The 21,339-nt window shown below is 34.0% G+C and overlaps 3 protein-coding genes across 8 annotated transcripts; 2 read left to right on the top strand and 1 right to left on the bottom strand.

Moving 5' to 3' along the window:
• Positions 1 to 1,315: 1,315 nt before the first annotated feature.
• On the bottom strand, positions 1,316 to 8,591 carry LOC111312446 (ubiquitin carboxyl-terminal hydrolase 16-like). Of its 3 annotated transcripts, none has more exons than XM_089766142.1 (11): positions 7,754 to 8,591; positions 5,500 to 6,860; positions 5,323 to 5,411; positions 4,836 to 4,921; positions 4,580 to 4,742; positions 4,343 to 4,463; positions 4,094 to 4,251; positions 3,196 to 3,280; positions 2,905 to 3,117; positions 2,229 to 2,290; positions 1,316 to 2,143 (listed from the first exon to the last, which is right to left on the bottom strand). In XM_089766142.1, the coding sequence occupies exons 2-11, from the start codon at positions 6,607 to 6,609 to the stop codon at positions 1,438 to 1,440; spliced, it is 2,793 nt and encodes a 930-aa protein (XP_089622268.1). In that variant the 5' UTR covers positions 6,610 to 6,860; positions 7,754 to 8,591; the 3' UTR covers positions 1,316 to 1,437. The 3 variants fall into 3 exon arrangements, with proteins under 3 accessions (XP_089622268.1, XP_089622264.1, XP_089622261.1); XM_089766138.1 differs by having other exon boundaries at positions 5,500 to 6,895; positions 7,754 to 8,557; XM_089766135.1 differs by having other exon boundaries at positions 5,500 to 6,928; positions 7,754 to 8,391.
• Positions 8,592 to 13,384: 4,793 nt separating this feature from the next.
• On the top strand, positions 13,385 to 17,463 carry LOC111312445 (universal stress protein A-like protein). Of its 4 annotated transcripts, none has more exons than XM_022912697.2 (5): positions 13,385 to 13,817; positions 13,908 to 14,011; positions 14,162 to 14,280; positions 15,194 to 15,291; positions 17,156 to 17,463. In XM_022912697.2, the coding sequence occupies exons 1-4, from the start codon at positions 13,511 to 13,513 to the stop codon at positions 15,279 to 15,281; spliced, it is 618 nt and encodes a 205-aa protein (XP_022768432.2). In that variant the 5' UTR covers positions 13,385 to 13,510; the 3' UTR covers positions 15,282 to 15,291; positions 17,156 to 17,463. The 4 variants fall into 4 exon arrangements, with proteins under 4 accessions (XP_022768432.2, XP_089622257.1, XP_022768435.2 ...); XM_089766131.1 differs by lacking the exon at positions 17,156 to 17,463 and adding an exon at positions 16,494 to 16,744 and having other exon boundaries at positions 13,416 to 13,817; positions 15,194 to 15,287; XM_022912700.2 differs by lacking the exon at positions 17,156 to 17,463 and adding an exon at positions 16,494 to 16,744 and having other exon boundaries at positions 13,416 to 13,817.
• A 2,249-nt stretch (positions 17,464 to 19,712) lies between these two features.
• Positions 19,713 to 21,258, top strand: LOC111311311 (aspartyl protease AED3-like). The gene has a single exon (XM_022910685.2). It carries the CDS (start codon positions 19,773 to 19,775, stop codon positions 21,078 to 21,080), a length of 1,308 nt encoding a protein of 435 aa, XP_022766420.2. The 5' UTR covers positions 19,713 to 19,772; the 3' UTR covers positions 21,081 to 21,258.
• Positions 21,259 to 21,339: the final 81 nt, after the last annotated feature.

Below are 21,339 nucleotides of genomic sequence, written 5' to 3'. Positions count from 1 at the left end.
ATCTTTGCATCATAGAATTATCTTTAAAGTTTATCTACTATATTATGGACTCTTCACTTGGATGTAGACATGTTCAGAAGTTGAGTTGCTCGCGAGACTTGCAGGCCGAGTTTGACTTGAACTGGATTTTGAATAGGGATTTCAAGGCTTATGTCCTGATAATTCGAATTATTATTTTATTAAATAAAATTAAAATATTAATATAATATATTTTAATATTTTTAAATAATGACCGGACCTATCCAAACTTTTATGAGTGAATTAGGCTTCGAGTAAAAATTTGTAAGTACTAACTGGATTTGATTCGCTCCAACTTTATCTATGATTACATCTAAATAAATAAACATATATATATATATATATATAAAAAGGGGGGGACTTATATTCACTAACTCCTTTCCACTTCCAATCCCAACTTTCATCCCAACAACCCCTTAAAGGTTTTATGCCTTATTTACTCCTTTCCAAGCTTTTCCTTGCCGACTTTCAAAGAGTAGATGATGGGTGAAAGTTTTAGTCCATTATTTCTGCAACAATAAAATTCAAATTCTTTGACCAAACAGAGCTCTTGCGCATACATTATTCAGTCTCTTGGGTTTGGCTGAAGCATTAAACCCCACTAATCATCTTAGAAAATATCCAAGTTGTAAATTTTCTGTCTCATTTTCAACTTTTTTTTTTCTTGTAATGGAATAGGTGGGTAACAAATTCAATTAGTACAATCGAAGTGACACGATCTGTATAATATGGGTCTACATGCAGCAGGTAGGGTAATCGGTGGTCGGTGAATGCTGTCAGGGCAAGCATCGTTAAGAAAAGAGTACACGTGTACGGTCATGATAGGTCTTCATTTGTGAAGTCGAAATCCAGACAAAAGACCAGATGAAAAAAAAAGGAAGAGAGTAGCATTGGAAGGAAGACATAGTTCTCGCTGGGATATTGCCGTATTCATTGGACTGGATGGACCAGTCTTGTCTTGTCCCACGTGGGCTGTTTAAGTATTTTGCTTTTGTGATTTGGCCTATTGCCTTACTCTATACTTCAATCCATTTTGGACGTTCTCAATACAGGCTTTTTTGATCAAGCCTGTTTTTGAGTTCCATTTGTGGGTGGTGGGGGCCATTTTGGGCCCACGCTCGCAGTTTGCCACATGCCCAAACTATTCCTTTGTCCTTAGTACCACTTACAAACCAAAAAGGTTTGGACGAAGATAAAGGCTGAGGCTAGTGCATAATGTTTTCATTCTCTTCCATGTATAAATAATACATTAATGCTTTTAGTATTTTATTACCTAGAGACTGTAGTGGATAAGATATGAACAAAGTAGTAATGGCTGCTTTCTTTAAACAATGCCTGTTGACTACAAGAGTACATTACATACAACCCCTCCCAAACCTTATTTACCTCCTCTAACTCAATAGCCCAGTAATAAAATTTCTAATTGGTTCTTTCCCTCGTTGAATTTCTAAAAGATAAAGCATTTAAAGGGTTAACCTGTCCTAGTCTCCCTGAGTCCGTTTCCCTAGAGCTACTACTACCTATCTTTCTACACTGTTTACTCGTGTCAGAGTGGAAAAAAGTATCATTTCCCTTACCTTCCCCATCCATCAGCCTGCTACTCCCGCTGGGTCGTCTGTCCAAACGAATAGCATTCTTTGTAGTTGAATCTGAATAATCCATTTGAGAGGAGTAAATTTCAGGCGAACCTGAAGCATAATGATCTAAATCAGCAAGGGGTGAATGCCTTGAGTAAAGGGGAGAAGAAGAGGAAGATGAAGAAGCATCGGAATCAGAACTCCTCCAGGGGTTGTTCCAACCGCGTATTGAATCGCCAAATGCAGAATCCAATAAATCATCAGCGGACGTAGAGTCTCGTGTGCTGTCAGTACAGCAGGAACCTTCATCAGAGTTGCTACTAAAAAGAGAAGAACTATCACTTGATGAGTCTTCTTCTAAAACCCTTTGGAGCCGATTGTATTTTAAATAAAAAGATTCAATGCTCCCAGGAATATCTGGATGAATTGAACTGGGGTAGAATTCTTCAACTGTCGAAGGACTTGAATTTGGCGGATTCTTTGAATTGACCCTAGATAGAATGGCCTTATTTCTGCTCCTTATCAATCTTGGGGCCCTGGGTGAACACCTGCAAGGTAATTAGTTAGTTAAACCACCACCGTAATGACAGCATTTGAATTTTAGTAGCAAACAGAACAACTGAGATTCGTTACCTTGCATAGAGAAGCATGTATGCCCCTTCGGTTAGAACTCTTTCACGTTCCATGGGTGTTACCTGCCAATTTATTGCCAACCCAAAAATTTAAGAAAGGATTTTACGCAATTAAATTGTTACAGTAATCTGCAACATGAAGACAAAGCAAAAGGGAAAACTAGTTTTTTGCGCTAAAACTCAATTTTTGGGTTTACGACAGCATTTTAGACCTGACCGTTGGTACATTTCACCAAAAAACACATAAAATAAAGAAGTTAAGCAGAGTAATTTACTTTTAAAACTGAGACGTATATGAGTTACCACAATTAATAGAAGTCCAGCCCAGAATCAAAAGGGAAAAAAACAAGGCCTCCCTGGCGTATTTCGGAAATAAGGGGGTGTAGTTTCTTATATCTCCTATCAAACAAGACATTTAAGTGATCCCAAAGCAAAGCATTTATAAGTATAACTGATTATTACTAACATGGAAGCAACAGCAAACCGCTATATTTGGCAAAAACTTTTAACATTTAATTAAGGGGAGCATAATAGAACAACATCCTACAAAATTTAAAGGTTTGGTTGGGTGCGCAATCAAAATATAATGTGGATGAAGACATAGATTAAGGAAAGTTACATGCATTAAACAAATGAAATGGTTTAAAATATGCAGATGATAGTTTTAGACAACATACCGTCCTATCATCAATCTTGAACCACTTGTTTTGAACATTTTTAACATAGCACACATAGTGACCAGAAAATGCAGCATTCATGATATCCAAGTGGACCACCACACCATAGAGCCTGTATATGGGTGATTTATCACTTGTCCCACTCATATATGGTGCCAAGTTCAAGATCTCGGGGAACCGAATTGCTTTATTAAGCTTTCCGAATTTACCAGACTGCAACATAATGCACATATGCTGTCAGAATCTGCAAAGAACAAAGAGCAAAACAGCATTCTTTATCAAAAGGTGTACCTGAAATCGCTTCAAAGCAATTGTTAGGACATTTGGAGCCTCTAATATAGTCAGCTTCTTTTTGGCCTTCTCGTAAGATTTGCATCTGAACAAAACAAGGACTATCAATGTAAGCAAACCTTTAAAAACTGATGACATCCAGCAAATAGAGAATTTAGTTGAGGATCCGCATCCATGTACACTGTGTATCATTACACAGTACCACCACTAATATCAACAAGAACAAGAACTCGATAATAATGAAAAGAAAAGTTCTAGGTTAAATAAAACCAATCATTAGAGAAATCTTTGATGAAAAACAGATTTTTTTTTACAAGCAATTATAATTTTATTACAAAAGTTCTGTTAAATTTGTTTATTTCTTGGTATACACATCTAATAGAAGCATAAAATATAGATTCCAAGTTTCTACTATCAATGAAAATTTGGCCAAAACAGAAAAAGGAAAAACTATCAACAAATATAATAGCCACTTTTGCATGATCACACTACACAGCAGACAAAATAATGTAATATGATGTACATAAGTCATAGCTTCCAAAATTTGACAAAAAAGTGTTTCTCCAGAAGCATCAAATACAGCCTAAAGCTTCTTCAAAGAATGCTATTTATAGAAACAAAGACCAGATTTCCAACATGTTAAAAGCTGAAGCCAAAGAAAAAGAAAATAATGGCTTTGATTTGAGCATCTATCCTCCCACCAATTTGGAGAGAATTTCTTAAAAAGTTAAATTGTCAAACTCAAACAAACTGAAAGACTAAAGTGAACAAATAAAAAAGTGCAATATTTTGAAAATAGAACTATCTCCATAAAAGTTCAACTTCAGCTCCCTCTGCATGGTTATAATAACGATAAAATATCTAAAAATCATTTTGAAAAAATGTATATGGTACCAACCTGCAACATTGGTACTTATTTTCTCCATCCAAAATCTCAGTCCGTGTAAACCGCTGAAGAGCCTCTTCCAGGGTTCCTATGTCTCCTTCAATCTCAACTGTAAGGTCCATCATTCTTTCATTACATTCAGACTTCCCTTGACACTTCATGCACTTTATCTGCGGGCAATAACAAGTTTACATGCATCATTTGCATTTTAACACATAACTCTTCATGCAGCCAGATGGTAGCTTGGTCTTAATCTATTACCTTTGACCGAAGGTAGCCTCCAAATGTTAGGTCAATTAAAGTTGTTTCTTCTTCTGAACGACATGATGAATCCACCCCAGCTTCTGTAAGACAAACAGACTGCATTGCATCAATAGCAAACCTGCCAAATATAATTCATCAATAAATTACTACAACATTATTGAAATGATTACTCATTTCCCGGAAAGGAATCATTATAAAAGGGTTCAAGATTGAAGATTAGTAAATCTAACCCACCTTAAAAATTCATGTGCATCTTCCTCTTTCCCACCGGCAAGTTGACCACCAATATTTTGTAGTTGGGACAGTATTCCTATAGGAGAAAGTGGAGATTTCCCATCCTTAGCCTTCAAAATTAGATTTTCGAACTCACAGGTGAAACACCATTCTTTCTTTGCACCTAATAAAGCAATTTATAGTAAGCGTCATCCAACATGCTACCTCAAAACACAAAATGTAAATAATTCCAGTTTGAAACGTCACAGGGGCATACATGCTTTGGAATGGAGTCCCTGAAGAAAGTAAGCAGTCAGAGGAGGAGTAAATGTCAAGCATTGGAGGACAGCATTGGCATAACAGCTGTGCAAAGTAAACAGCACATTAACAACAGAAAGAGATAATCCTTACCAGGAATAAAATAGTCAAATAGACATCTAAGGTCCCACAGAACTTAAAAGATGAAAACTTAAAACACCGTAAATAATCTAACAATAGAGTGTATGTTATTCATAATAAAGCACGTCAACTGACAACAATCAATAAAAAGGCATAAAATGAAATCTATTTTCTATTCAACTAAGTGGCTATGTAAAATGACAAAATAAAATCTATACTCTGCATATGGTCTGTGTAACATGAAAAAGAGGAAAGAAAATGAATAAAATAATATAATATAAAAACAGAAAAAAAAAAAAATTCGGTATGCTCTATACAGTTTTTCCAAAACTGTTTGCTATAAGGAAAAGCCAACCTTATATTACCTGTTCCCACAGTTTTCAAGGCCACATGGATGCAGTTCCACCTTGTTCCAACTATAAAGCTTGACAAATAATTCATAAGGAAAAAGTCCCTGCAAAGACAAAAGAAAATTCAACTAAAAGCTACTATGTCAGAGGCTAAACTAGTACAGTTAAAAAGAAAAGCAACTTCAAGCCAACCTTATCATTATATTTTCCAGTAACCTCATTACCAACGTGAAATGGATAGTGTTTGGGCAATTTCGATCCTCCAAATTGATCAAAAACTTTCGACATAGAGGTTTTCAATCCATGCCTACCATTAGTAGAACAACTTGAATCCTGAGGTAATGTAGCAGCATTTGCATGAAAACCATCAATTTTTCCAGATTTCACACTAGGAACAGCTTGCACTCTGGCACTGGATGAATAAGCATCAGAAGACTTTAATTGATGAGAAGCATTGCTAGGTCCATTAATGACAGCACTAGAGCCTGACTTTTCTAAAGATGAAGATGACCAGCTACTGACTAATGGAACATCTTTATTGATAGCTTCTCTGGGTTTTGTGGCATGTGAAATATTGCTGGACCCACACTCCGCATGGTTAGGCCATTCAGAATTTGAGGATGGGGAGTTGCTGACCTGCAGAGCATCTAAACCAACATTTTCTGACAATGTTACTCCATCAGAAAGCTTGGTATGCCCCAAAGCACCCCGAGGAGTATCATCCAATTTGGCAGCTTTCATCTTGAAGCCTTGTGGATGAGAGGAAGACGCATTTCCAGACAAATTACGTGAAAAATGTAAGGAAGTCCCAGAATCAGGTGAGGCACTTTTACTGCCGTCTTTAGGATTAGAATGATAAGACTCATTGTCAGCATCAGTTGTAGATGCAACTGATTCAGGAGTTCCGCCCCTGAAACCAGAAGATAATGTACAACCCTCAGCAATTGAGCCCTCACATGTACCACTAATGCCTAAACTGGAAGAACTAGTTACTCTGCACTGGCTCTCCCCACTTTGATCAGGCTTCATCTGATTTAATTTAATTAATTTAGAAATATTATCTACAGAATCAACCAACCTAGCAAATTTTGGGGATGATGGATTGGTTTGATCCACGTTGTTGACACCAGAAGCAGTCCAAAACATGTCATGGTTAGCATCAACAGACAAAGATCTATCCAATTTATCAGGCTCTTTTGAACTAATGCTCTCACACACAGAAACATTGTCAGATGAATCACTACTAGCTGCAGGTGCAAATCCAGAAAATGAAGCGCTGGAAGATTCTGAAGCAGAGTTCATTCCTTCCCCATTAGCATGGAACTCAACCTTTATATTATCACCCTTCCCATGTAAAACCACAGAAGAGCTAGTGGAACTATACAATGCAGGTTCTATGGTGGTTTTTCCAGTTTGCTTAACATGCGACTTTTCTTCAATCTCATAGCTGTCTCCATATTGGTCGTGCTCTATCACCTTCTGACCAGAATCACTGCCCTCATCATGATTCTGGTGTGTGGCATTGGCAGGTGGATGGCATTCTTCTTTGTGACCTTGCCGCCAGTGAATAATTTGACACTTAGCAGAACTAAAACATCCAAATTTTGATGTAAACAAAATACTGTTAAAAGACAATAATGTAGAAACAACTGTGTCATCAGAAAATAATGCTCAATTCAGCCATAATTTACTATGAATGTCCTATAAGATCACGTCCTAAGAATTAAAATTACATGATAGGAAAATGCTAAGCTATTTTCTCCATTCATTGGAGTGGTGTTCTTTTTTTCCATCAAATGAACTACATTTTAACTATTTGCAAATGTATTTAGTGAACATAAACTGCCTAAACCCCTAAACTGCATGGCCAGTAAAAAAACAAAAAAACAAAAAAAAACAAAACAAAACTCCCAAACTGCAAACAAGACAGGACACAGAAAAGGTCATCTTCAGGAGGAATAGTTAAAAAGCTTTCTAACATCCAATCTTTGTGACATACTATAATGATAGGAAGCTCACACATGGCATACACAAACTGAAACATTTGCTCACAATCAGCACAACCATGAACTATCCATCAAAGTACTGCAGTTTTTAAGACAAACACCCCATCCATGATAGAAAGTGGAGGTTGAATCTATAATGTAATTTTCACCAACCAAGTCTTCTAAATTGCTTCATTTCTCACTTCGTAAACACACACCTCGTGCGCCAAAATTATGTCTACGTAATTTTTACAGATTATGGAGTATTTAAACTAGAAAACACATTTGAAGCACTTTTCTAACCAAATATTTCTTCATTTCCATATCATTTAAGAAATTATTGCGAAATATAGAATCAGATTCACCTCAGATACTGTTCAAACTAAATAACCAAAACAAAAAACTCAATAGTTATAAAAAAAGTAAAAAAAAAAAAAACCAAAATTAACAAATTTACTTACCAATATCGAATGGACTTACAGCGGGCGCACCGTGTAGTAGTAGGACAATAGCAAACAGCACACTGATGATAGTTCCGCGAAATGGAAACAGTACCGTATCCAAGCGAGGCCTCAAGTTCGGCCCTAGCGGCCTCTTCCGAGGCCAAAATTATAAGCCTCTTGATCTCCTCTTGCCTGGCAACAGAGAGCCGCCATTTCCGCCTAATGAAAAAGCCGATCAAAGGAAGAACAAGGGAGACCACAAGGACCAGGCCCGAGAACCCTAGATCCCCGGCTAGAAGCATTTATCATGCACCCAATAGGCATCCAACGGAATCGGCAAACCCTAGCCTCCTAATCTCACCACTACACATAGATTCCAACGACGACGACGTGGCGTCGCTCTGGCGAGGAGAACAAACTCCGGCCGTCGAGCATGCAATCGTAGCCGTTGATTTGGACCAAAACAAGGTCGTTGAACTGCACCGTGATCTCGAAAATGAAATAATTGAGAATTTTATTAAAAAAATATAAAATTAAACAAACCTAAAAGGAACTGACAGTGAGAGAAGCATGTTGATTTTGCTTTGGTTAGCAAAAAAGCGAAAGTTTTAAGCTTCTGCTTCAGGTTGCCGATTTTCGTACAACGAAAATTCTCTGCTTTCTTAGATCGAGATTTTAGAAAAAAGAGAGACAAATTACCGGAAAATAATAACTAAGGGAAATTAAATTAGCATTTAAATATTGAATAATTATTTATTTATTATTACGTTGTTAAAAAGGTATTTGATGGTCGAGGGAAAGGAATTGTTTATTTGAGATACCGAGAAGCGTGAATTCTGTGGTAATCAAATATTCTGCCCAGGTGGGGCCACGGGTTGAACCGGTTTAATTTCCGATTTGATTAAACTTTCCATTTTGTTTTCAGTTTTTTTTTTTTTTTTTTTTTTTATATATCTATTCTTATTGAGGTTGTTTCGCGATGAAAACTGCATTGGACACTTGCTGCGATGCGACAGCGTAGCTTTGTTTTGATTTGCTGGGGTACAGAGCTGATGGTGACGTTTCACTTGCCATTTTCCAAATTAACTATTTTTTCCTTTAGTCTTTGGTTTTTCCACGCTTGAAAATAAGCCAGGCTACAAGCAATTGCCTTCTCAGGAATATAATTGGGTCTAAGTCATTTTTTTTCTAGCTTTGGTGATAAGAAGCTCTGACTTCAAATTTTCTTAAATAAGACCGACATTGATTTTTTTATATAATATAATAAAAGGTATTTTTAATTTAGATATAATTATTTTTAAAATAAATTTAAGAAAATTTGTTTTATAGTACGAAAATTTTAAACACTACAAGTATTTTTTTTTTTCAAAAAACAAGCAGAGTTAATAAAATAATATATATTTTTATATATATTAAAAATTAATAAATTAATTATAAAAAAGTAAAATAAATTTCAATCTTTTATTTTCGCTGGTAAGATTAATATTTTATTGAGTACCAAAAATAAATTTTAATTGTCATTGAAACATTGATTTAATAATAAGGAAGAGTTTTAAAATTTTGAGATCTTAAATTTAAATTTTATTTAATTTTATGTTGTGTTTGTTAATTATGTTTTAGTTGGTTGATTAATTTATTTATTTGATTATAAATATAATTTATACTTATAATTAAAATTTTTTAATTTTAAATATATATTCTTTACATCAATTTATTACATTTAAAATTTTATTTTTAAAATATTTTTCACCTAAATCAAATTCTTGGATTGACAAGTAAATGGAGTTCTCTACTTGTCAATTAAACTAACTCGTGGGTTTTGATTTAAATGTTTAAGTTTTTGATTATGGTCGATTGAAAATAAATTTTAGTACTAATTTGACAGCTGATGAGCTTATTAGTCAAAAATCAATATTTTTTTTATTTAAATTTTAATTTAAACGATTCATTAAAAACATAAAATTTTAGCTCCATTTTTAATACTTAAATTTTAGTTTTTTTTTTAATTCGAAGATAAATAAATTATTTAATTTTTTGAATTAAAATAAGATGTGTCGTATCTGACAATCTGAGATAAATAATTACGAATCGTGCATTCGAGATCACTTCAACAAATAATTACTAACAAAATTTAAATTTAAAATTTTTTTATTGAAAAAAATAAATTTAACCGATTAAATCAATTACCTAATAATAAAATTTTCATTTTCATTTTAAAAAAATCAGGATTTTTCACGTAATTTTTTCGACTCTATTTCAATATCATCAGTTTTAAATATTAAGGATTGAAGGAGTCTAATTTTGTGCAACGTGTCTTAGACGGCAGAAAAGAAAAGGGATTCTTGACCATTAATTTGAGGAAATTGTTGCCCCCAGGTTTTTTCTAAACCTGAATTGTAATACTACTTGCAAGTAAAATAACCAAATCCTTTTCCCTTCATTTTTTATTTTTCAACATGCAAAAGGTGTCGGAACTTGGGAGTTGAAACAACCAAGTCACTTTCCATTTTTTTTCCCTGCAAGTTGCTAGCTGACCCTACGATCAAATCATCACCCATAATTTTCATGCCTACTTTCATAATTTTCTTGGAGAGCTATCATAATTTTCTTGGGAAGCAATCATGTCTTTCTTTGTTACTTTTTTTTTTTATGAGGTTGGCGTATTAAATTTTGATTTTTATCTCTAAAATTAAATGTTTGACGTTCAATAAATCATACTTTGTTGATGATTTTATTAATCATTTATCATCTTATAATTTGATCAAATTAATGAATATTTAGAAACACAGATTAATAATAATTAAAATATTATTTATAAAAAATGTGTTGTTTTTGAAAAATATCATCTTAACTTAACCGGCACCACTAATTAATAATTATATATATTTATATATGCATTGTCATGCTATTTAGACAGGATTCCACCTTACAAGAAAGCTTCTTTGAATGAAATTTTCTTTTGTGGGTATAATTAAAAATAATAAAAATAATTTATATCCAATTAATTTTTATTTATTTTAATTTGAAAAGAGTGATTTTTTTAGAAATTAAAATCAGATTTTAGAGTATTTTGTCCTTATCTATCTCTATATACGTAAAAATAAAAATATTTTATTATTTAATTTAATTTATATGTTAATAAATTTATTATTTAATATTTTAATTTAAATATAATTTATATAAAATATAATATTTTTATAAAAATTATATTAATTAAAATTATTAAATTAATTTCATATAAGATACGGTCCATACGGACTATACATATAAATCAAATCAAAACTGGATAAAATCTTTTAAAAGTCGCAGTAAAAATTGGAGGTAACGAAAATCCGCCCACGCTGCCATGCCTGCGCCTGACAGATCAAATTTCTACCTAAATCTTATATTATTATAAATGAGTCATTTAAGTGCAATTTCATGATGTTTCCACCTCTTTTTGAGCTTTTTCCAGAGAGGGAAATTCTTATGAAAAGCAATGCAATTTTCTTGGTTGGTGAGATTTTTCCGATCGTGCCTAGAAAAATCATGGTATTAATTTATTTATCTATGTTACTTCCATTGCCACGGTGCATGGCCAGCTCATGGAACCAAAGAAGAAAAATTGCCTTACTTATGTTCTCTAGGTTGATCATCTTACAAGTTTATAATCTTCTTGTTTTTTAAAAAGAAAAAAAAAAATCTTACAAAATTGGCTAATCCACACCTAACTTTAGTAGAAGATCAGTTTCAGAAAGGAGCAAAAAATTCTTGATTCCCTCAATTATTGCTCCACAAAAGGAAAAAGAGTAATTGCTGATAGAATGACGCCTGCTAAAATTTTGATGTGGAGCACCCCACTACCTTAATTGTCATAATAATTGAAATCCATGACCATTAATTTCACCGTTTGTCTTTCAATTTTCAATCCTAATCTTTTGTTGCGTTTGGTCATAATAACTACTTTTGATGGCTATTATGTGATGCGGTCAAAAACTCTTTTTCATTTGAAAAATTAAAATCATATGATAATATAACATAAAAATAATATAAAATATATAATTTAAAATTTTAATAAAAAATTTATATAAGTTTAATAAATAAAAATATATTTTTTATATTAATAAAAATTATAATATATAATTTTTATATAAAATATGATAAAATATATAAATTATTAATATTTTATATAATATAAATAAAAATTATCAGATTTATATGAAATGAACAATCCCTAAACTTATTTGCAATTGATCCGATTAGAAGTGTAATCGAGTCGAATTTAATCGATACAATGAGAAGTTTGAGCTCGAGCTCGATTTCAATTTGCGGTTCGATACTTGGGTCAAACTTGATTGAGTTTTATTTTTTTAGCTCGAACTCGATTCGTGATCGAAATTGAACTACTCGAGCTCACTTGATTAAACTCGATTAATATATAAAAATAAGCTTGATTTGTATATTCGACAAGAATTTGATTATTTACACTCGAGCTCAAACTTGAATTCGATATATTTTATTAATTAAAAATAATAAAAATATATTTAAAATATAAAAGCTCGATTATGCTCGCGAGCTATTCGAGTCGAATATAAGAATATTCGAACTCAGCTTGATTGATAAGTCGAGTTACTCGAGCTCGAACTTGATTCGATAATAATTGAACCGAATTCAAATTTTATTCAAATCGAACCTAAATAATTTACGAATACTAATATATTATTTATACCCCTATGATCGATCACAGCCAAAATGATATAACTTGGGTGGTTAAAATTTTTTAATTAATAAAAAAAGAGGCAAGCAATTTCAAATTAAGAAATTATTTTAAATTATTGACTTAATAAACCATCATTTTTTATAAACAGCAACAGGTAATAATATCAAAGTTCTAACAACTGACGGTTTCAATTCCGAGCTTTTCGAATAAAAGATACTTGTTGACTTAAAGGTTTTTCAATCAAAATTTTTCAATCAAATCTATTTATTTTGATGAAATTATTATTATAAAAAATTTTATAATTATAATCAAATGTTATATTTCATATAAAACATTAATATATAATTAAATAAAATATAGATATAATGGGATTGAAACTAAAAATCTTAAAACGTTTTAAAACTTTTTCATTACTACTAAAAGAATCTCGCTAACTTGATTTCTTTTAATAATATATAAGTATACCATGCATTATATTCATATTGGATATTTTAATGGTAATAAATAAAAATATTATTATCAAAATAATAAAAATTTTCATTTCATTATCATTTTTTAAAATATATCACTTATAATAATTGTATTATAATTAATTAAATAAAATCTATTAAAATACTATATGAAATTCATTTTTATATGTAGTGGATTATCACGTAAATTTTAATTGTAATTAAATAATTATAATATTATAGTAAAAAATTATAGTTAAAATGCTTCTTATTATTTTTTGTTTATTACATGCTAGTGTTGCCTTTTTTTTATATTTCGTATTGAACAAAACGCAAGCATTATGTGTTGTGGTGATTTTTTTAATAGTTTATCTAAAGGAAGAACAACAATATCTTACATACGTGCAAAAGATTATTTCCCTAATTATATTGCATCCAAAGGTATTTGTTGTTCTTCTTAAGAAATAATTTTGGTAATCAAAATGAAAATTAAATCAATTTTGACAAAAATCAAAATGCAAAACTCAATGTTGTTGGATAATTATTAGCTGATCCATTGGATCTGGATTGAACAAAGATTGGGCTTCCGGCAGTAGGAGAGTCCACTTTGCTTTGATTTGCGCATTGATGGCAATCACGCTCGAAGACAGAGAAAAAAGCCTATCAGTCATTGCCAGGATCATATCTCCAAACGTCGCGAAAGTCAACGAACCAGTCAAAATCATGCCCGGAAACTTAGCATGCGTAGTCGTTGCCGTTGATGGCAGTGAAGAGAGTATGGACGCCTTAAGATGGGCGCTCGACAATATCAGGCTCCGATCATCTGCTTCCGACTCTACCGAATCTCCCGGTTACTTCCTCCTCCTCCACGTCCAATCTCCTCCAACCATCGCTACTGGCCTCAATCCCGGCGCCATACCCTTTGGCGGGCCCAGTTAAGCCACCTTTTGTGTCCTCCTTTAGATTCAATTATTTTATTCCAGATACGAATTGATTTTTTTTTTGTTTGAAAATTTAACTTCAGGCGATCTAGAGGTTCCTGCATTCACAGCGGCCATCGAGGCGCACCAGAAGAGAATCACTGAGGTGATTTTGAGTTATGCTCTGCAGATTTGCTCTGAAAAGAAGGTCAAAATTTTTTTTTTATTCTAAATAATGGGTCTTTTGCGATTTGACATTGAGTAAATAATTAATTTGATTAACACAATGTCTTTTTTAATTTTTTTGGTTTTTAACATGCTGAGAAAAATGATTAAGAGTGGAATACTTCTAATTCAGGCAAACGTGAAAACGCAAGTTGTGATTGGGGATCCGAAGGAAAAAATTTGTGAAATAGTTGAAAATTTGCATGCTGATTTGCTTGTGATGGGGTCCCGTGCTTTTGGCCCTATTAAAAGGTAGTCTCTTCATTGGAACTTAATTTTCCTTTGCCAACTAATTTCTTCAAATTTGTTCAAAAGCTTGATGGACTGGTTGAATGGAAAATTTTGTACTAGGTTGACCATATTGAAATAGGCAGCTTATTGTTTGGATGCCTTTGATTAGTTGCTTGATAGAGCTTGTCTCTCGATTATTTTCCACCATCACAAGTTTTATAACTTAAAAGCTAAGATATGTATTATGGAAATATTTCATTTAGTATTTGACATTGTTGTTAAAGTCTTTTACCCTCTGAATCATAATCATTGATCAAGCACGAGAATAATGGACTCGAGGGAGTCCTAGTAATCAAGCTACCAGAGAAGCTATTATTAAGTAGAAGCTTAATATTACTGGATTGGGGAATTTGCTTAATAGAGTTATGATTCTGATAGAAGTCTTTTAAATCATTGTTACATGTGTGCTCTAAACTAGTCAAGTTTATCCGGAGAAATAGTGTTCTTGTGATTTTAATATGAGTAAATATTAATAGCCATTTCCTATTACTTTCATTTATCTCCTAGCTATGGTTTTTTTTTTTTTTAATCAAAATCACTATTATGTTGAGGATGCCGCATAGCAGTGTTAAAGTGGCTCAAGGAAAAGGAGTCTCTCCAGTGAGATGCTTCTAATCTGCCTGAAGGAGCTGTAAATACTAAAATGTGAGGTCATGGTGGAACCAAATGTCATCCTATAGGGTTTATCATGAGGAAATTGCATACATTTAAGGTTGTGTCTCTTTTGTTTTTATGGTATCATGGGAATGGATTATCATGATCCTTCATACAGGCAACAAAATTGAAAATTCTTTTCTGATTGAAAATACATTACAAATTTATGATCTATAACAATGCTAAATGGGATGAAACTCATTATGTTTTATGTCAACAGAATATTTTTGGGAAGTGTAAGCAACTACTGCACCAACCATGCGCAATGCCCTGTTATGATTATTAAGAGCAAGGATACTTCCTCCTAAGCTTAAGTAGGTATGCATCCAGCTGCAGTCTATGACAAGTCTGGCTCCATTTATTGTCTTCTTCTCCCATTCTCTCTCTCTCTCTCTCTCTCTCTCCTTTTAATTTTCATTTTCTTGTTAAATTTCTGTAGACTTGTCATTGATTGCAAATAATTCATGTATATTGATGTATTGATGAGGAGCTAAGCTCCTTGTTTTCTTTTACTCTTTTTGCAATGTGCATGGAGTTACTGGTTTGGAACTTTGCATCTTGTGCTCTTTTCAGGCAATTTTTTTGTTTCTCACTCTTAATAGTGTTTGAAGTCCTGTTGGCCATTAATAATTAATACTATTAGCTGTTTGGTTCCATTTTCTTTGATCCATCAAATAATATTAGCTTATTTACTATCCACTGTCTAACTCAATTGATCAGCAATTAATGCTCCTCATTGAGTGTAAAATTTATGATCATTCCATGCCTTTTAAGTAACAGGTGACCACATTCTAGCCTTGGCATTAAGCTCCTCTTTCCCAAAGATTACTAATAGAAAGGTTCTCAAATTAATATAATTGTGATTCATTTTTTAAAATTTAAAGATCTTTACTTATTGCCAAGTACATGAAGGATACACCAAAGTAACAGAAAGCCATTTTGTATGTGATTTCATGAAAGATAAAATGAAAATGGTCACATTTCTTGCCTGGATGTGTTGATTGCTATTCATATCAATATGTCATTGGATCTAGAAAGTTGTGTCATCATACAGTCAAAAGAAAATGAAAAAGGTTTTGATATGCAATGTCACAGAAAATTGCACCATGGTTCATGGATCACTCGATAAGCACATTGTCCAATTGAAGCTTGTTAGTGGTTTCCTGATTTTTTTTAAAAAATTTTAATCTATCTTTAACCCTCCAACTCCTATCTACTTAACTCACCTTAAGAGGACCCACAATTCCAAGAGTTTGATTAGCATGCATGCCATCTGAGCTAATACACAGTTGGCTAGTGATTTCCTGATGTAAGCTAGCCCAGACCATGATAGTAAATACACCGTGTTTCTCCATTTCAATTTGATTCATCAAAGCAACTCTTATCTTTTTTTTTTTTTCTTTTTAGAAATGCAATTTTCTTTCTCTCTCTTTTTTTTTTTTTTTGGTGCATATCCAATGTTTAAGATTCTCATTACTGTTGATCATCCATGACATACACGCTCATTTTCTTCTATCCAGGTACATGGATAACCCACTTGAGGCAAATGAAGTTTGCCTATCTTGCTCCACTAACAAAAAGTGAATGTATTATTCTTGATTAGGTAGATTAAAGTTACTAGTGATTTGAAAGAATGGACTGCCATGGTCTGGCCAAAAATGTCGTGTGCTTTACTTTTTGTTTAGATTTGATAGATACATGTGACTATGTGAGCTTTATATGTTCTGTATATTATGCTATGTTCTATCTCAGTTATTACCTAGGTTTACCAAATTGGTAGGCATGGTTATGGGCATCAAGTGGAATATGCAATTGAATGTGGTCACTTAAACACCTATGGAAATTTTCGAATGAGGATTTGTTTGGAAGCTTTGTATTCTTACATCGTCATAAATTGTGCAGCAGCAGGTTTCTGCTGCATGTTTGCATGTCTGCCTGCTCGGAAAACCTATTTCCCTGTATTTTTTCTGATTTTGGGGGATGGGCTATGTTGGGGGAAGTATGATATGAGAGAGTAATAAAGTTGGGGGATGGGGGTGCCTGGGGGGAGATTATATAGTAACATGCTTTATCTTTATTCCATCTTCATGCACTTCCAATTGTCTTCTTCTTTATCTAAATATGGACTGGACCTAATTTTGAACTTATGTTCAATTTGTTGACCTGTTGTGCTAATGCTCAGCAAAATGATGGTGTTCTTCTGGATTGGATTTGTGATATGTGTTGGAATTGCTGTCTTGTTCTATATGGGATTGTTCCAGACTTGCCACTGGGAGAGAAATTTGTTAGAAGATAAGCTAAGGTGTCTGCTCTTGTAAATCCCCTGATGCCTGTGAGTGGCGTTTGTCTAAAAGTTTCATATTCCATCCCTGTATGTGCCATTACTTATATCAACTTATAATATCTTTATGCTACTTAATATTTATTCATTAATTTGGTTGTGTTTGTATTACTGTATAAAGCTAAAGTAAATTTGATTTTTCTTTCTCACCTGTAGATGGCGCTTCTGGTTTAAGTTACCATTTCCTATCTGTTTTTAACTGTATTGCCAAACTTGTACTTGCCTTTTAGTATCCTTGAAGTTTTGAGGTCAAATTTTGTACTTAGGTTTTGCTTATATCTGTTCTCTGGAGTGCTGAGATTGTAATGCAGCTTCGGAAGTGAAAATCATGAACTTTTCTATTGAATTTCGTAGGCATTGTGGCATCGACTGTTGTATCTGATACCAACCTACTGTTCTTACAAAAAGTCAGAAAGAAAAGAAAAGAAAAGAAAAGCTTGCTTCTTTATTAAGCAGATCGGGTACACGAATGTCAATGAAAAGGTTATATGATACTTGAATATCATGAAATACATGCAGCCATTTATAGTATGGTTGTGAACCAGCTAAAAAAAATTGAATTGTTCATGGGAAAATCATTCTAAGCAAAAAAGAAAAAGAAAATATCTAGTAGGAAAATGTTGATGATATTTTGAGAGAAGGATCCAAATTCCATGGTAGGGTTCGTTTTGAAATTTCACTTGTTGGCTGTTGTATTCAAATGGAATTTACGTCTGTGACAAAGTTTACCACTCTTGTTCCTTTCGGATAATTATTGATGAAAAGATACCATTCTCTGCTTCACAAGACAACAACTAGTAATATTCTCAACATGACAGCCTCGTGAGTCGTGAGCTTGCTATTGGGGAGCTCTTACAAATCATTGAGGAGTTCAAGTGAAAAAAAGAAGAAAAAAAAGGCTTTTCTTGCGGTGATCCATTCCTCTGTTTTTCAAGGTTATGTCATTTAAATTCAACTGTGTTAAGAAATGCAGCCTTGTCATCAGATAATAAATTAATAATGCATGGATGAGTTTTTGGTGGTATCAAATTCTGTTCAACACAGTTTGACCAAACGAAAATTTGCTGTCTTTTTTTTTTTTTTGAAATTTTGCTATGTTTTTTTAGATAAACTAGCAATTGTTTATAAACACCGACATCGTTAAAAACAAGTCTTATCCATCATGCTGACTGCTGAGTGGAAAAACCAAAAATTAAATGACGGGGAGCTCTTTTTAAATTACACTCCATCTCTTTCTTTTATCGACTTAAAATTTTAAATTTGATTCAATTAATTTTTCAATCATTTTTAAAAGAATAATAATAACTTTATAATTTATAATTATTTTTTTAAACAACGATTTTATAAAAAAAATCAACATAAAAAATTATTGTTTAATATGGTATTACTATTTATGATTATCAAATCTCTTGTAAATCTAAAACATATGTAAAATAATTAAGTATAAATCTCTAGCAAATCTGAAATATGGATGGAGTACTAGTTGAAATTATTAGCAGCTGTAGCTCCATTGGAATCTTTCTGGTCGAAGTGGTGCTGCTGATCTTGATCTTACAGAATTTACAGACGATAGATCCCGGTTGATGAGGAAAAATGTCTTGGTGAGCCCGTGACCGACCAAATCTCATGCTACGTAGGGACAAGATAGCAGCTCCCTCCAGCTGGGATTCACGAGCTTAACAACTCATCCATCTTATTCTAGTTATACCCTCCAATTTGCCCCAAATTTTAATCCTAACATTCAGTCATTGATAATGGTTAGGACTGCCAGTTGAAGATGCTCTTCAATTGTCTTGCAGGGGGAGGGAGTCAAACTTTGTAATTATAAATTTTAAAAAATAAATGTCATAATGTTTTTAACATCGATTGCAAAATAAAAATTTCACGAACAATGTATGAAAAATGAACTAAAATTTTTATAATTGTAACTATACCAAAGAGTTACTTCTTGCATGGTCTAAGTCACTCTTATTGTCGGCTCAATGTTGGTAGGCTTGATATTTTGGTTGATAAGAAGGGGCAATGTTTGAAGTTGGAAATCTTACCCGATAGGAACATGCTTTAAGCATTGCATCTTCTTCTTGGCTGTCCCAAACTCAAGGCTTAGTTTGTCCTTTGCCTTCTCGTTGCATTGAAAGCTTGTATTTTGCCTCTGTTTCCCCTTCAATTTGGGGCCTTGTTTTATGAGAATGATCATTCATCATTGCTCATAGGGACAAAAGTTTTGCGTCCTATTATTCTCTGCGTACTAATTGGCCCACTTTGGACCCTCCTAATGTTGGTGGCCAAATTGTTTCAAAAGGTTCCTGCGTGGCCTGACCTGACCTGACCTGACCAGTATTACAAGGCTATTTCAGTAATTATAAGTGCACTAATTGCATGTATAAAACCTTATTGGCTTCTCATTTCTAATGCATCCTCACTTAATTCCTCTAAGCTGAAGTCCTAGCTTTGAAGCATGGACTTCACTGCCACACTCTTCTTTTTTGCTCTTCTTGTCTCAAACACCAAGGCTTTTGATCCTTGTGCCTCTCGGCCAGATAACTCAGACCTCTCGGTCATTCCAATCTATGGCAAATGTTCACCATTCAACCCACCAAAACCTGACTCTTGGGTCAACACTGTCATTAACATGGCCTCAAAAGACCCAGCAAGAGTGAAGTACTTGTCTAGCCTGGTGGCACAAAAGACCACAGCTGTTCCAATTGCTTCAGGCCAACAAGTTCTAAACATTGGCAACTATGTTGCAAGGGTCAGGCTTGGCACTCCTGGTCAGCTCATGTTCATGGTACTTGATACTAGTAATGATGTTGCTTGGGTCCCATGCTCTGGATGCACCGGCTGCTCAGCTACCACTTTCTCACCCAATACTTCTTCAAGTTATGGGTCGTTGGATTGCTCATTGCCTCAATGTGCCCAGGTCCGTGGACTATCGTGCCCGGCTACTGGGACTGCTACTTGCTCTTTTAACCAGTCCTACGGTGGAGATTCATCCTTCTCCGCCAACTTGGTACAAGATTCCTTAATGTTAGCCAATGACATTATCCCAAACTTTGCTTTTGGATGTATTAACACTATCTCTGGTGGGTCAGTCCCACCCCAGGGGCTATTGGGTTTGGGGCGGGGCCCCATGTCACTGATTTCACAATCAGGGTCACTCTACTCAAGTGTTTTCTCATATTGTCTGCCCAGTTTCAAGTCCTATTACTTTTCGGGCTCCCTCAAACTTGGGCCAGTGGGTCAGCCCAAGAATATTCGGACCACCCCACTCCTAAAAAACCCACGCCGGCCCTCACTTTACTACGTTAACCTAACCGGGGTCAGTGTAGGCCAGGTTCGGGTCCCCATCACCCCGGAATTGCTAGCATTTAACCCGAATACCGGGGCGGGGACTATAATTGATTCGGGTACAGTTGTAACCCGATTTGTCCCACCCCTTTATGAGGCAATCCGAGATGAGTTTGTGAAGCACGTGAAAGGCCCATTTTCCGGCATAGGAGTTTTTGAGACTTGCTTCGACGCTACGGCAGAAGCAGAGGCACCTCTAATAACATTACATTTTGAAGGCTTGTCCATGACATTGCCAATGGAAAACAGCTTCTTACATACTAGTGCAGGGTCACGTGCTTGCTTGGCCATAGCACCAGTTCCAAACAATGTGAACGCTGCCATGAATGTAATAGCCAATTTGCAGCAGCAGAATCACAGGATTCTCTTTGATGTCGCGAATTCTCGCTTGGGAATAGCTCGTGAAGCTTGTAACTAGTTTTATCATTGCTCTTTCTCTGGCATCCTGTGGTTTAGGCTAAGTTTCTGTCTTTATTCAACGAAAAATAGATGTAGTTAATAAACTGGCCATAAAATCCTGTCGTTTTGGTGATTATATATGTAATGTTTTAAGTTTTTAATTGTGAAAAGAAATGGAAGCAGTTTGAGTATGGTTACACTTGGAAAATTTTGAACACGAAAACGATAAAAAAAAAAAAGAAAATAATATAATTTAAAATTTTTTAGTTTACAGCAAG

This window comes from Durio zibethinus, chromosome 1 (genome assembly GCF_047325235.1).
Source record: "Durio zibethinus cultivar Kanyao isolate XHJ-2024 chromosome 1, ASM4732523v1, whole genome shotgun sequence".
NCBI lineage: Eukaryota > Viridiplantae > Streptophyta > Magnoliopsida > Malvales > Malvaceae > Durio > Durio zibethinus.
This window is presented reverse-complemented; position numbering and strand designations above follow the sequence as displayed.